The sequence below is a fragment of the Macrosteles quadrilineatus genome, unplaced genomic scaffold (assembly GCF_028750875.1).
Source record: "Macrosteles quadrilineatus isolate MER2022 unplaced genomic scaffold, UCM_ALF_1.0 Scaffold_6__1_contigs__length_79288215, whole genome shotgun sequence".
Classification (NCBI taxonomy): domain Eukaryota; kingdom Metazoa; phylum Arthropoda; class Insecta; order Hemiptera; family Cicadellidae; genus Macrosteles; species Macrosteles quadrilineatus.
In genome coordinates, this window is record NW_026542599.1 from 78,641,182 (window position 1) to 78,653,176 (window position 11,995).

At 33.1% G+C, this 11,995-nt stretch overlaps 1 protein-coding gene across 1 annotated transcript; it reads right to left on the minus strand.

Moving 5' to 3' along the window:
* Nucleotides 1–3,270: 3,270 nt before the first annotated feature.
* LOC128996645 (uncharacterized) lies at nucleotides 3,271–11,174 on the minus strand. The gene is made up of 3 exons (XM_054422065.1): nucleotides 10,518–11,174; nucleotides 9,052–9,159; nucleotides 3,271–5,681 (listed from the first exon to the last, which is right to left on the minus strand). Exons 1-3 carry the CDS (start codon nucleotides 11,102–11,104, stop codon nucleotides 3,359–3,361), a joined length of 3,018 nt encoding a protein of 1,005 aa, XP_054278040.1. The 5' UTR covers nucleotides 11,105–11,174; the 3' UTR covers nucleotides 3,271–3,358.
* Nucleotides 11,175–11,995: the final 821 nt, after the last annotated feature.

The window sequence follows — 11,995 nt, forward strand, 5'->3', positions numbered from 1 at the left end:
CCATTTGTCAGAGTAAGATAAGATAAAGGTAGTCTAGACATTAATTTTAATTGGTGTGTCGGTGTGTGTATGAATATATTTTGGATAACAAATTGTATAGAGTACAGAATGTACCATGGTACAAATCTTTTTTATAAAAAAACTAAAATGCTGAAGCAAGTTTGTAAAACAGCTGATTGTGATAATAACAAGTAGTGAATTGTGAAACAATACTTTTATCTTTGAGTCAATTTGTTATGTTATTTTGAAAATGTTTTTGGGTTATATTTTGTTGTGTAAAAATTATTTGTTTCGGTTGTAACTATGTTAAGACTAGTTTTTGAGGTTGATTAAGGTTAGATTAGTGAAAATAATATTGAATAGTCCGATCTCAACACATTTATATCTACTAGCTTACTTTTATAGTATAAGAAATTAATTATTTTTTTACAATTTAAATATTCCTGTATTTTGGTAGTTTGTCCATGTCCAGACGGCTTTAGATTAGGCCAACAATATTGTAATTTTTATGTCTAGCGATAGCTTTAAGCAGATAAACACTAAACAGACAGTTAATTATTATTGCAATTATATAAAATATTTTTAATATAATTGATTGGAATTCATTAAGTTATTTATTCTCCATAGCTGGAAATTAAATTCTGGTCAAAGTTTCATTCTACAGTAGGTCCTTACAAAGGTCAATAAACAATTGAAATTTATTCAGTTCTGCTATTTTGAAATATTAATGAAAGAAAAACTATTTATAGTCCTCGCCACCCTAAGTTGAGGCAGCCAAAGGCCGCACTAGATATACGCCGTGCAACCTTAGGCTGCCTCAACTTAGGGTGGCGAGGACTATAAAAGTAATCCCTTATCACTGCAAAGTGGGAATTGGATTTAAATTATTCCTAAAACTACAATTTATGATCAGAACCTTTAGCTGTAATAAATTTCAATTATTTAAAAAGCGATCAGAATAGATCATGTTAATTTATTAAAATAGTAGTAAAATGGTTTTAAAAAGAAAAAAAACATGAAAACGATTAATTTGATCAAGCTGGAATTTAATTTTGAGAGTTACTTAAATCCTCTAAAGTAAAAAAACACCAAATCAGCCAGTTCATTTCCGATCACATTGACAGAAAAGGTGGATGAAAAAAAAATACTGTTTACTCAAATAACTACATATTAGTAACAATTCTATGAGAAAACTGACATTTAACAACTTAATTAATTTAACCTCTGATTCTAAAGTTTGAACACTGCCCGTGGGACTTTAAGTTGACATATTTATTAACATTTCAAATGTTTATTGTAATATTTATTTTTTATCAAACCCAATCTGATAGCTTGTCATTGTTTGCTCATTGACTTTAAGTACTCAGCTTAACACCCTTCTTGGCTAATATACCACCTTTTTTGTATTTGTATAGTATGTAACAAAATACTTTTCCCGAAAATTTTAGTACACATTATTTTTGAGTTATAACATTATTTGTAGTATTTTTTTATAAAATTATTTACATTATCGAGAAAAAAACACTGTTTAGTTCTGAATATCATATTTTTACAAAAAACCAATATATTGTGCAAAACATTGAACTCAAATAAAAAAACTGGGTATTTTGGTATAACAATTTTTTACTTTCCTTAACCTCAAACAATATTATACATAGATTTATACCAACAATGGACGTAATTTTATAGTTGGCATTGAATTGAATTATTTCAAGCTTAATTATTTTATAGGCTGTTTATAGTTTATTGTTGGTTACAATAACTTCAAACAAATTTAGAAAAAAAAATTTCAAATTTATAACTTATCAATAAAGCTAACAGGTGAAAAAGTTGTCTCAATAAGTGTGCACAAATTGAACAGTTTTGAGGGTCCAAAACTTGTTTTCGAGACAAAATTTATACATTGCAATACCCATTTATCTTTTCAACATGTTTGTTTGGAACAGTTATTAGATAAAAAGAACTAATAATTTACTATAATTTTATTTTATAATTAGTGATTCACCTAGGTACCTCAATCAGGTCACAGTTTACAAAAATTAGCCTATTTAAAATATATTTAAATAGGGGCAAAACCCTAAATACTATTTGCAGGTGTGCTTTATTAAAAATAGCTCAATGGTAAAAATCGGTTTAGTTGGACGGCTGGAAAAGGGATGTAACATAGAAAACACTTACTGTACTAAGTATTATAGATGATGTATTTAAATCAAATAATATTATAGACGATGTTAAGGATTTTTCAAGAAACCAAAGTTGAACTCGATGGTTTTATTCATAAAGGTAACAATAAATATTACGTCAAGAAATATATTTGTAAAACAGAGATAGAATCGTCTGGGCACTGATAACACGGGAATACCTTGGTCAGCGGAGATGCCAGAAACATTACACCATCATGCATGTCTCTGAGCTGCTATCATACTTCACTTCTGTGAAATGTGTGCAAAATGATTGGCCACAAATAATATAAGAAATCAAATAAAATTTACAGGTAATCATACACACAAACCTTATCCTACCAAAGTTCTTTATCTAACTGTCTTAAACGATTGGGCTGAGTTAGAGGAAATTATTAAGGATTCTATCTCTTTAGGAACAATACTAACCAACCAGTCATTCAAATTATATTATAGAAGCCACTAGCAATATGGAATGAAAACTTTTTCCTATCAAAAATTATTGTTTACAACACTAGGTTTAAACTGTGGCATAAGGAGCTGAGTTTTGGACTTCTTCAGAATGCATAGTTAGGGGTATTTTATTAAACCTTCCTCTCTAAAGAAGGGCTACTTCACAACGTTGCTTTATTGTTTTTATTTATTTATTTTATTGTTAACTAAACCACAGAGAAATAAGGTACTGAGGAAACAGTCAATGGTGCAAGTGATATCTATTGTCTAGCACCAGTCGCTGGTGTCGATGTACCACAACGCTCAAGATGAAGGAAGACCATGGGCTGGGTCCGATAGGAACTTTCGCACATTGCTCGCCGCTCAGGCTCTTCCTTGCTCGTCACAAGTAGATTTTCCCTAGCGTGTATGTATGCGCTGCACACATATAACAAACTAAAGCTGTCGTCTCGTAAGCAAGTCTCCTATGTACCTTTCTTCTCTTTGACCAAACCTTTTATTTTTCAAGTAACAGTGAGGAATAATGAAAAAAAACAGCATTTTATTTTTCACTCAGCCTGCTTTTATGAAGTTAATTTGAGTTTGGATCAGATTACAGTTCCATAAGGAAAAAAGGATTTTCCAAATAAATTAAACGTTTCAAGGTTAAAATATATAATTCATAAAAGTACAAGTGTAACAAATATGCCCAATCAAATAGAATGTAATTTCAAATCATTGAATCTTTATATGTCTGCACTAGTGTTACCCTCCTTATTGTTACCGACTCCTTCATTTGCTACAAGAGAAACTTCATGAAGTTCGATTTCTTGACTGTAACTTTCTGGAATACTAAAATGCGAAAGAGAAGTCAGCAGTGTGATCGCTCTTATCAGAGAATCTGGGGGATCCAAGTCTGTGACCGGGGCACCTTTAATATTTTCAGGAATATCATCAAATGTTTTTGATAAACTCAACAAAAAGTCTCCAACATTTTGTACTGTCAAGGAAGGAAAACTCTTTTCCCTCTTAAACTCTGTACACAAGTTTTCTTCTACACTTCCACCACCATCACTGTACAAGATGTCTAAAGCTTTCAAAAAAGAATAAGGGGGGTCAAGGTCGAGAACCTTCATTGACTTAAGTCTCTCTGGAACGTCGTTTAAAACTGTTGATAGATATAAGAACATGTCGGAAACATCTTGTATTGTCATTACAGAAGCTGATAGGCCTATGAAATGCTCAAATTTGGAAATATTCTTATCTAAATCTTCAGGTCTTTTTTTATCTCTGTTAAAAGTGTACAATTTAGGTGTGCGGAAACTCTCTGTATCTAATGAGGAATTGTTCTGTACATTAAAATTGTCTTTCAAATCTTTCGGTTTATTTTTACAATTGTTTAGTTCAAACTTGCTTTCCAAGAGCCCTGTAAGTTGTTCTGTGTTTTCTCCTCCTGATTTAAAACAATCTCTAAAATAAGCTGTTGAGCCAAGAGCATAAATGGTCTCAATCAAGGATTTGGGCGGTTTTAGAACAGATATAGATTCGGATTGTATATCCACGGGAGATTGTTTCAAAGAAGTAGACAAGAAATAAAATGTTTCAGCCAAACCTTTCACTAATAAATTTGTTCCATCAGCAACTCTTTTCTTTTTTTCAACATTTGAAAAATTCATACTTTTTTCCAACAAATAGTGGCTACAAACTTCGTGGGATTTCTCTTTGGGAAAGGACTTCAGTCTTGTCTCTTGTAAATATTCAGGAAGGTCATTAATTTTTATTGAAATCTTCATTAGTACGTCGGATAACTCCCCCACTGAGTAATCCCATGGACAAATTTCATAAGGATTAATTTGTATAGCTTTATCTAATCCTCCCACATCGCGTTTAGCATTCTCATTTCCCTCAGTGGTGTCATTAAAACTTGACACAGCTTGGAGGGTTTTGAGCATTTTGTCAATTTCTGATTGAAAGTCACAACTATCGGAAGCCTCTCGGTAAACCCATTCGGAATTAACTCGCTCAATCGTAGTCTTCCCACTAGCCAGCTTTTCACTTTTGTACTGGTGTTTTAAACGAAGTGTCAAGGTCTCATTGAATTCTTGAATATTGGATTTACTGTTTGATGAATTTAAAGGGCAAGAAGAACTATTGTTCTCTTTGTTTGTAAAATCAACAGACTTTTCTTCTGGCTTGTCATAGCTAGTTTCCTCTTCATCTTCATCTATTTTTTCCATAATTGTTATATAACATCCTTGAGGTCTGTAGTATAAAATATCTTCATCAGCCAATTGTTTTCCTTCTATCTCAGTCTTAAAATCATGTATAAACCTTTTAGTTTCTTCATCGCGAACGTCGTCTTCATCATCATCATCTCCAAAATTTGAAGTTGCACTTTTATACTCTACACTCTCAAGTGAACTACTGGGTGTCTTGTCTATTCTTATTACTCTTTCAGATTCTCTATCTCGATTCAAAATTTCTTCTTTATTCATTCTCATCTTCAGTAATTCTTCTTGTACCAAATTTTTCAGTTCCGGTCTAATGTTTTTAATCTCATCTGAGTTCCCGTTTGAAAAACAAACGTCTTCACCAACAGCGTTCAAACTGTACTTGTACTTTTCCAAACCGTCTCCAGCTTTATTTTTTAAACTTGTTCCCTTTATGAGTTCCTGATCATAGGATCCGCCATCTCCAAAATCACTTCCAGATTTCAGTCTTTTGTCACAACATGATTTTAACACCTCTCGAACTGGCTTTGGTATTTCAAAATTGCTTCGATCTAAAGTCTGTTGGGAAATTATTCTCTCCACCTCTAAGGCTGCTTTCTTGACCTCCAACTTGTTTTTGGACAAAGTCCTTCTCAACTGTTCCAGTTTTTGTTCCAGTTCCTTGAAGTTGTCTGGTTCAATCCCCGCCTCTGTTCTCACCATTTCCCTGATGACCCTGATGCGTTCCTTGCTTTCTTCACTTTGCACTGCTTGGTTTGTCACCTCCTCCTCGACATCACTAGAAGTCATGCTTTGCAGTACATTCATCACAAGCTCCTTGAAATATCTGTCTCTGTAGCTGCAAAATAGATTTAAGTTTTTTAATCAATTTTGTCAATTTTTTGACATGTAATTTAAATACCAACTATAGTTCGGCCGCTTAGAAAACGACCTGCGCGCTAATGCTAAGCCAATGCTGGAGGAGGTCGCTTTCTAAGCGGCCGAACTATAGCAGTTTTACCATGATTTGGAACTCAGTATGGATCTAGAATGAATGAAAAATGTCATTAGAAGCTGATTAAAAACAGCAAGAAGGCTACTAAAATTGATTTTACCATTTCTCATAAGCTTTATGTGGTAACTTTAGAAGTGAAGGGGGTGAGTCCTAGATTGAAGTTTAAAAGTATTAGTCATAAACTTTCCTATATAGCCAACATATCTGGACTGTCTCATCAAAGGTTCTCTTTAGATTGGATCCTTAGAATAGACCTATGTTGGACAGAAATTTAGGTAATCCAATTTGAAATTTCAAAATGGTAGCAATTTAATTTGTTATAAATTAAATTGCTAAAATAACATGGCAGATTATATAAAAAATGTCTAATACACTTTAATTTTTCATTTAAAATTTCCTATCAAATGACACCAATTAAAAAATATCAAATAACAAATAGCTGAAATATTACGAGTTTTAGGTTGTAAAGCAGACAAAATAGGGTGCAACCTGACGACGAGCTTCACCACATTTTACAACTCAAAATCGTGATATACCAGCTATTTTTATTTAATCTTTTTGAACTCAGTTATTATTTAAATTTGAACCCTGGTTTGATAGGAAATTTCAAATGCTAAATAAAGTGTTTTATAAATTTTTTTATAATCAGCCATGTTTTAGTAATTTATTATGTCATAAAAATTAAAATGACAATCAATTTTAAATTTCAAATTGGTCCACCTTAATATTTTTTTCCAACATAGGTTTCTTCCGCCTTAAAATACATAATAAGTTTCATAAACATCACTTAGAAATGTTCAAAGAAAAAATTGTATGTAATAATAATTAAAATGGTGGGTATCACGTTAACGAGGTTTTGGGGAACATTTCATTCTTGATTTTATTTTAATTTTGACCCATAAAACAGTTTTCTGGGGTTTGGCTGTTTACTTATGGGATATGAGTATATCCCTCTGATATGTATTGTTTTCATTTTGTGATTTGAAAAGGATAAAAGTTAGAAAAGGACATTCCTTTGAATACACTTAAGCTAAAACTGTTAATAACTGAACATAAATTAGTTTTCACAAAAAATCACGGATAAAAGCCATTAAACGTTCTCAGTTTTCCAGAATCTATATTCTAAAATTTTAGATAAACTTATAGAAGAAGTAAAACGGAAAGCTTTTAGGAGACAAATCAAACGTAAACGTTAAAATATTGTATAGTTTCTAGTTTCTTATCCATAAAAAATATACATTTATTTCCCGAACTTTCCCATCAGAACTTTGAAAATCTAGAACAGCCTTAGGTATAAAACTAACAATATAAAACTAGAAACATACTTATAGCCATCCTCAGTACAGTAGTTATTTCTGTATAAAATTTCTGTTCCATTGAGCCTTACTTTTTTTTATAAATAGATTTATAACAAACATTTAATTTTTTACAGGGTGATGAGATTAAAATTTAAGTTGGTAACTCTATGCAAGATAAACAGCTAATGTTTCGTAATTGCACATTAAAAAATATTATATTCTCTGTTAGGGAGTGTAATGTAATAAAAAAAATTTATAATATTTCTACTGTTTTGAATGGGAAAAAGATTTTGTGCAATGATAACTTAAGCTTTAGAAAATACATCGTAGCAAGGGATAATAGTAATCATATTTGGCAACGGTGGAACGCACGAATGTGGTTCCGAAAAATTTTTAATTCGACCTTGGATAATGATGAATGGAATTAACTGGTAGCAATAAAATTAGCAATAATTATTTTAAAATAAGGTCCCGGGTTCAAATCCTGCCTAACCAACAATAGATTTTATCTAAGTGATATTGCGCAACCCCTAAGCCTGAATGTGAAAAACAATCCCGGGCTCGTGGGACTAAAAAAATCTGGTGTCCTGGGACAAAAAAGGTAATTATAAGTAAGTTATATGTTAATATGCATTGATAAACAACACAGGACAGCATGCATTTCACGATTTGATCACGTGATGATTGAAAGTCTGGACTGTCACATGTTGATCAGCTGATCAGGTGGTATGTTGTTAACAGCTGATTCAGCACTGATAGCAGGCAGGACAGCTGACTGCCTCGCTCTGCTACCACGGCAACAATACCGTGAACTGATTTAACTTAATGTTCCTAAACGTTATTTGTACGTTTTATAAAAAATAAGACAGAGCATAGACGTAAAACATCTTTATGCTATGGAATTGTTTAAGGCCCAAATATTTGTGTTGAGTGAATGACAAGCAAGTATCTGAGAGTGTTAAATGTACGAGGCATGTTTTTTAAGTAAGTACCTACAGTTTTTAAATTTCTCCGTTCCAGCACTGCGATTGGCATTTTCGACGATTGCGCTGTGTTTGGGAATATTTTGGTAAGACCTAGCAGGAAAATTTAAGAACAATCGGCCGTGTTTACATCCGGTTTCGAGCATTCAAAATGGTACCGCCAATTGAGACTGCCGCCGGGCGCCGACTGTGAAGTGCGCTCTGTAATTATATTTTTAAGTGCTAAAGGTGTGAAAGCTATTGAAAATCATCGACAGATTAAATAAATGTATGGTGAGAACATTATGAGTGACGGAATGGTACGCATGTAGGTAAGGGCATTTTAAGACGGCCGCATCAACGTCCATGATGAGTAACGCACTGGGCGGCGTCATTACCCAGTACTCAGTGCGTTACTCATCATGAACGTTGATGCGGCCGTCTTAAAATGCCCTTACCTACATGCGTACCATTCCGTCACTCATAATGTTCTCACCATATATTTATTTAATCTGTCGATGATTTTCAATAGCTTTCACACCTTTAGCACTTAAAAATCTAATTACAGAGCGCACTTCACAGTCGGCGCCCGGCGGCAGTCTCAATTGGCGGTACCATTTTGAATGCTCGAAACCGGATGTAAACACGGCCGATTGTTCTTAAATTTTCCTGCTAGGTCTTGCCAAAATATTCCCAAACACAGCGCAATCGTCGAAAATGCCAATCGCAGTGCTGGAACGGAGAAATTTAAAAACTGTAGGTACTTACTTAAAAAAGCATGCCTCGTATTAGTTGAGCCTACTGCAGCACTGGGCTAGGATATCTGCTATCATAATTTTTGTATAACTTACTTATTACAGTAACAATACACCAGGTAGTTGCCAGGAGGAAACATTTGTGTTTTCTCCGTTGGTACACCTGGCATACGAGAACTGAAGAGTTGGTACAACTGACCAGACTGTGGTGGCCGAGCTTGCCCTGATGAAGGACCGTCGCTCTTTCAGCAGATTCGGGTTGAGTTTTCCTTCTTCATAGAGTTCAACGAGTTCCTCCAATAGTCTCCTAAAAATCAAATATTTTAGTTTTCTCATATTTCCCATATAGATGAGGCTGTTTTTAATCCTAACATTGTATTTTTTGCAACATTTTGCCTAATTTCTTCCCCATACTTATGGAGGAAGTATTGTTAAAAAAAAATTGAGTTAGTGTTTTGGGTGGAAATAATTGATAAACCGAAATAGTGTATTAAAATATAACTGTAGGTTATGATTTAATTTTAAAATACAAGTTCATTGATATAGCCTAAGTGTGCCAGCTATTTTATTCTAATGTTATAAGAGATATAACAAAATGTCAAATTGTAACTGTCTTAGATTTTTAATTTAAACAATTTTGGTCAAAGTTGAAAAATTATTTTAGCCACCATTTTTCCAATATGGCCGCTAACTTTGATTATTTTATGGAAGGCCCTATATTTTATGATTGTTTTAGAAAGTAAATTGCTGTTCATAAAAGGCACCTCTTGTCGGGACTACAAAATTCGTTAGATATTTTGTTCTCCGTAAACTGAACTATGTAGTTCTCTAAATTACCACAAGAATGAATTAGAATTCATTTTTGGACTAAAGTCTGTTTATAAAGTGAATATTAGTAATGGGACCTCTTGTAGTTATGATGAAATAACATGAGCGAAAAGAGGTACCTTTTTCTCAGACCGTGCATAGGCTAATAAAATGATTTATTTCGACCTTTTACATCTTTAATTCAATATTTTAACCAATACTGTCCTGTCCTATGTTAAATGAGGTAGGTATATCAATCGACAAAAACCCGAATTTCGTTATTTTCGACCTTATTAATTACTTATATTGGCCGTACTGAAAATTTTGAATCTGTTCGTGTTCTATGTACTTATTTATCAAATGACGACCTTCATATACGGAGATGAATAACGACGCCTTGTACGGCCTGAAGATGGTTCCCTGTGAATCGAAACTATAGTTGCCACAAGCAGCATTTTGGATTACTGAATGCAGGTACAGTATTTAAACCATTATAAATATTCAAAAGTAATCCGGAGGCTAACAACTCTTTAAAAATGATATTATTTTTGCCTAAGTTAAACAAGAATAGTTGTAAATTTGTATCTGCGTTTGCAGAAGGAATGTGGATCGTACATGAAATAAAAATATAGATATATCGAATAAATTCACCGACAATAATGAATGTTTCCTTTAACAGGAAAGTGTCAAAGTAACTTTTGAAATATCTATGAAAGGACTAAATACTTTTAAACCCTCGTATGTATTTCCACCCATATCCTATTACGTTCTTCCTTACGTACATAGGCCTAATCCTTACGTTCTTTACTACCAACACCAACACCTACTACTTTAGATTCTTTAGTCAAAGATTCTTACCTAGTAGCTGCTACGAAACCTTGAGAATAAGCCGGATCATTAACAGCGTCACCAAGAGAGTTGGATATCTCCAGATTTAGAAGAGCTTCTAGAGATTTGGTTCTCACAGGCCTTTTAGAGTCAGCGATTTGGATAATAGACCTAGAGATTCCTTCAAACTTTGAAGAAAACTGATTCAAAACATCTCTTAACACTTCTTCCTGAGGAGGCGGAGTTGATATTGGGTTCTTCAGGGGTGACTGCTTAGACGAAACATCTAAGGTATTTCCGAAAGTTCTTTTTGAGACAGAAGAAAGTCTAGAGTTTGCAGATGTGGCATATCTAGGTAATGGTCTAGTAGATAAATTTGGTGCTTTACACTGGTTCAGTTGCTTAGGGGAAACACTTTTATCCGCAAGTTTGCAATTTAAGGGTTTTGGATCATTGTTGTATCCAATCGAGGTTGGTTTATGTCTCAAATAAGTTTCAGGAGTAGGTGAGCAATTCTTATGAAACCCACTTTTTGCAGACGGTGGTTTTGTTTTTGTTTCTTTCACAAAGGAGTATTTTCTAGTCTTCAAAGGCGAATTTGCTGGACGATTTTGCATACTTCAACTGCATCGATTTGATTGGGTTTTTAGAATTTAAAACACAGGAATTTAGAATATAGTTGTTTACTAAAAGGTTAAAAATTGTATTTTGTTTACAACATATGTTTCAAAGAATGTTAGTCTTCGCATTGAGAACTAGCGTTGACTTTGAACAGTACACTTTCTCATCTAATTGTAAACAATCTGAAGTTTATTATGTGAGTTGCGTGTTTGTGACACTTGAGCGCTAGTGCTAACCAAACTTTTTCATGTTAATTTAGGATAAATTTTCGGATTATATTTACTCTTCGGCTATTATCCAAAATGAGATGCAATGGTTAATAAATAAATGGTATAATATGGCTAAATAGGTTTAAAACATGTTTAATTAAAAGAAACAAATATATAAGTATAAAGAAGTCCCGACTTTTACTTTGAGTATAGTATTGTTTTTGACCCGATATGCAAAGTGCCTTTAGGCCTTTCTGACTACAAGTGCTGAGCTTGGCTTTGAAAAATGTTTAAGAATCTCACACAAGCAAAATTGTTTAACATATACTAAGTTTCACAATAAAAAAATATTGTACCAGGGTGCATACTTGCATTAAACATATTTTCTATCAGTTTGAGGGTTACCTGAAGTGTGTATTTAAATTCCGACTGGCCATCATAGTTCAACATACCTTAGTTTACTTAAATTTTAAATTTCAAGAATCAATATTTTATTCCGTTAGACATGTACATGCATTTGGATATGTTAATAAAGTTGATTACATGCAATAAAACACAAGTCAAAGATAAATTAATTACAGTACATAAACAAATCAGGCATTAACAAACAAATCAAATAAGATACAAAAGGTAATTTAGATGGCACAGTGAAGACTATGGTAAAATAATATTTATATG